Source organism: Gekko japonicus, unplaced genomic scaffold (genome assembly GCF_001447785.1).
Source record: "Gekko japonicus isolate JY-2015 unplaced genomic scaffold, Gekko_japonicus_V1.1 scaffold246, whole genome shotgun sequence".
Classification (NCBI taxonomy): domain Eukaryota; kingdom Metazoa; phylum Chordata; class Lepidosauria; order Squamata; family Gekkonidae; genus Gekko; species Gekko japonicus.
The window spans coordinates 94,248-97,720 of record NW_015162482.1 but is presented as its reverse complement, the minus strand read 5'-3'; the positions used below and the strand labels follow the sequence as shown (position 1 = coordinate 97,720).

The 3,473-nt window shown below is 47.9% G+C and overlaps 1 protein-coding gene across 1 annotated transcript in view; it reads right to left on the bottom strand.

Moving 5' to 3' along the window:
• Nucleotides 1-345: 345 nt before the first annotated feature.
• PMEL (premelanosome protein) overlaps nucleotides 346-3,473 on the bottom strand; it is a 16,946-nt gene continuing 13,818 nt past the window's right edge. Inside the window, exons 10-12 of the mRNA XM_015405872.1 lie at nucleotides 2,853-3,055; nucleotides 2,017-2,107; nucleotides 346-1,023 (exon numbers count right to left, since the gene is read on the bottom strand). Coding sequence (XP_015261358.1) covers nucleotides 864-1,023; nucleotides 2,017-2,107; nucleotides 2,853-3,055 — 454 coding nt within the window. The 3' untranslated portion in view covers nucleotides 346-863. The remainder of the gene's footprint in view (nucleotides 1,024-2,016; nucleotides 2,108-2,852; nucleotides 3,056-3,473) is intronic.

The window sequence follows — 3,473 nt, the reverse complement described above, 5'->3', positions numbered from 1 at the left end:
CCTTTTTCCTGAGGGGAGGAGGGAGAGCGGAGAGAAGGGCAGAGAGAAGTGTCTGCCTGGGCCTGAAAATGAACTGCAGCCGGGAACAGCCGGGAACAGGCCTATGAGAGATGGAAGGACAGCAGTAAAGGTTGTAGAAGTTGGAGCACTTTCCGTTTGAAACAGAATTCTACCACCTCGTTCAGTGCAAAACACAGATTAGCTGTAGGAGTGGCATGTTAACTGCCAGTGGGATCAGCAGATGGGACAGATGTTGACCCCAGAGGGAGCAGATCACCAAGGGCAGAAATACATAACAGAGTAGTTTCACCTTCCTTTTTAACAACTAACTTTATATAATGCAGTCAGTGGGGTTGAAATTTTAATGTGGGAACCCCTTCATTTTCTGATTAAAAACCAGTCCCGCCGCCCCCCCAACCCCCCCCCCAAAAAAACTTCTTATAGGAAAAATTACAGATATGCATGTTTCCCCAGCAGAAGTAAAAGCAGCCTGGTGATTTTCAACAGGAAAGGAAGATAACAGTAATACCCGTCCCGGCACTGCTCCTCCCCTTTAGAAATCGCAGCCCCACTGGCTGAATTGTATAAAATAAAATGTTGGTAAAAAGGATCACAGAGCTACCTGCCTGAATTAACATTGCAATGGTGTTTCTGTCTCTCCCACCCAGACAAGGCAGTGAGATGGCAGCATCAAGGAGTCTGGGCATTTACTTAGCTGGAAATCTTTAAAAAAAGAACAGTGCTGGGAAGGGCAGTTTAGAGGGGACGAATTCAGGGGAAGACACTGTCTCCTTTCTCAGTGCAGGCTCCATGGGGAGTAGCTGACAAGGCTTCGGTAGGTCCCTTGGCATGTGTCTCCGCCTTTAGATGACATTCCCACTCAGCAGCGGGCTGCTTTCCCCGCTGGCCCCCTTCCCGAAAGCTTGGCGCAGGAAGAGGCGCACACTGGTACGGTTGGGCAACCAGTTCCTTGACGAAGTGCCGGCAGAAATCGCAGTACGCAGGGGAGTGTATTTGACACGCCTGTAATGGGAGGAAAAACATCTGCTAAAACTCCAGGGTGGATGGGGGCACCAAAAAATATATTGTAGTACCACAGATTCCCCCTGCTGCCTGATATTCTGAATTCAAAATGATAACCCTTTAAAAGGATAGGGGCATCCGTCGGGTAGATACCCTTCTACCCTGCAAACTTTGCACCATGGAGGACTGAATCCCAGTGAATGTTGGGTAAGACTGATCATTTCGAGATTATCACATACCAGAAATGAAGACTGGAACAGATGGGAGACGAGCAGTGGTTTGTGGGGGAATTATTATAAGATAATGGTCTGTGGGTGCAGGTAGGAAGGGGGTAGGGGAGGGAATTTGCTTTTTTAGAGCTTTAGGGAGCAGGTGGATCATCCATCCACAAGCTTTGATCCCAGTCACCATTTCAGTTTCTGATTTCACTGACAGAGCTAATCCCGTTGATGGCTTAGTGGTAGAGCACCTGCTTGCATGCAGAAGGTCCAAGGTTCAATTCCCAACACGTCCAGTTAAAAAAGATCAAGTAGTAGGAGACGTGACAGACCTTTACTGACCATTGACCAGTGGTCTGACTCCACACAAGACAGCTTCATATGATAATGTGATATTTGTTTGAGCAGGGTGCGGTATTAGTTATGTTCATTGCTGCTCTGGCCTTTTCTCTCTCTGGTAGTGGCCTTATCTCTTTACGGTAGTTTCGTCAAAGAGGAGAATGGATATGTACTGGGAAAGAAGTGCTGGGCTGAAGACAGCAAATTGCTTGGTGGTAAAGCACATGCTTAAGGTCCCAAGTTCAATCCCTGGTATCTCCAACTGAAAGACAGCAGGGCTGGGAAAGGCCCCCATCCAGGACCTTGGAGAGGTCAGAGGACAGTGCTGGGCCAGACGGACACGAGACTCTTCCATGTCATGCTGCTAGCTTCAGAGAGGATACACTTACTCCTGACGCAGACTGACTGTACTCAGAACTGCTAGGCAGAGACTCACCTGTAGGTATAGGCAACAGCACCTAAGAGACCAACAACCAGCACCACGCCAACTACTAGGGTCGCTTGGGCTGAGGCTGGAGATCTTCCTGCTGCAGGAGAAAAGGAGAAAGAAGTAATAGTTGGTTTCCATTTGGTTTCAGGGGGCTGAGCAAAGTAACAGAGGCAGCAAATAAACAGGGCTGGAAAGAATGCATACATCTCCAGAAAAGAATGGAAGGTCAGTGCCTCAGTCCAGCCTTGTAATGCTCTTCTGCATCTCCTCCAAATACCTATCTTCTAAGAGCAGAGAACATGAAGATGCTGTGCCCAGCCTTCTTGCTAATCATGTTATTAATTTATATCCCACCTTTCTACCCAAAGGGGTCCCAAAATGGCAAACATTGTTCTCCTCTCCTCCTTTTTATCCTCACAACAACCCTGTGACATAGGTTAGGCTGAGAGCACATGAGCAGCCCAAGTTTACCCAGCAAGCTTCCAGGGCAGAGTGGGGATTCAAACCTGCGTCTCCCAGATCCTAGTCCGACACTTTAACCACTGCACCATGCAGGCTCTTGTGATAGTAAGAACAGTAGGAGTTTGGATAGGTAGCTACCGAAAGGGACTGAAGGAGACCTTTTCTTTAAGGAGACCTTTTCTTAGACTTGGAAGCTAGGACATATGCAGGCTCTTGTGATAGTAAGAACAGTAGGAGTTTGGATAGGTAGCTGCAACAGTGCTGATCCTACCGAAAGGGACTGAAGGAGACCTTTTCTTTCCTCCCGGAAGCTTTAAGACTTGGAAGCTAGGATAGAGCTGAACCACTGAAAGGCCGACTCCCTCAGATTCAGGCCTTACCCTGGATGTTGACTTGGGTGCTGGCCATAGCCAAGCTGTTGGCATCAGCCAGTGAGACATTGACACAGTAAAGACCAGACTGGTTGAAGACCTGGCGCAAAACCAACTGGCAGTCAGGGCTGGGCTGGACCGGGCTGCACACAGTCTGTTGGGCCGTCAGACACTCGGCATCTGCGATGGTAGTGCAGACTTCTTCAGGGAGGCTGCAAACAGGACAAGGATATCAATCCAAACTGCTATGTCAGCCCATTTCAGCTCCATTGTGGTTTTCCTTTCTCAGCCCCTTGGTTTATTGAGTATGAGAAAACACAAATCAGCCAACAACTCTCTTTGCTCAGGTTCTGATTTCCTTGCATTTCTCTCTACCTGTTCATATTGATGTTCCCACTTGCTTCAGCCACTATTTATGAATGAGAAACTGGAAATCCCTAGGAATAGGTTTCTCCTGCCTCTGAAATCCTAGCCAAGCAGCCCACCATTCAGTCCTCCTACTGACTTCCACAATGTTTCAGTTCAATGTGAACTTTGTTTGGCTATGTAATGAAAGGAGAAATCTGCTGTTAGAATAACACAGGCTTAACCATGGGGATTGGACAGCTAAATCCTAAATCACATCCCAGG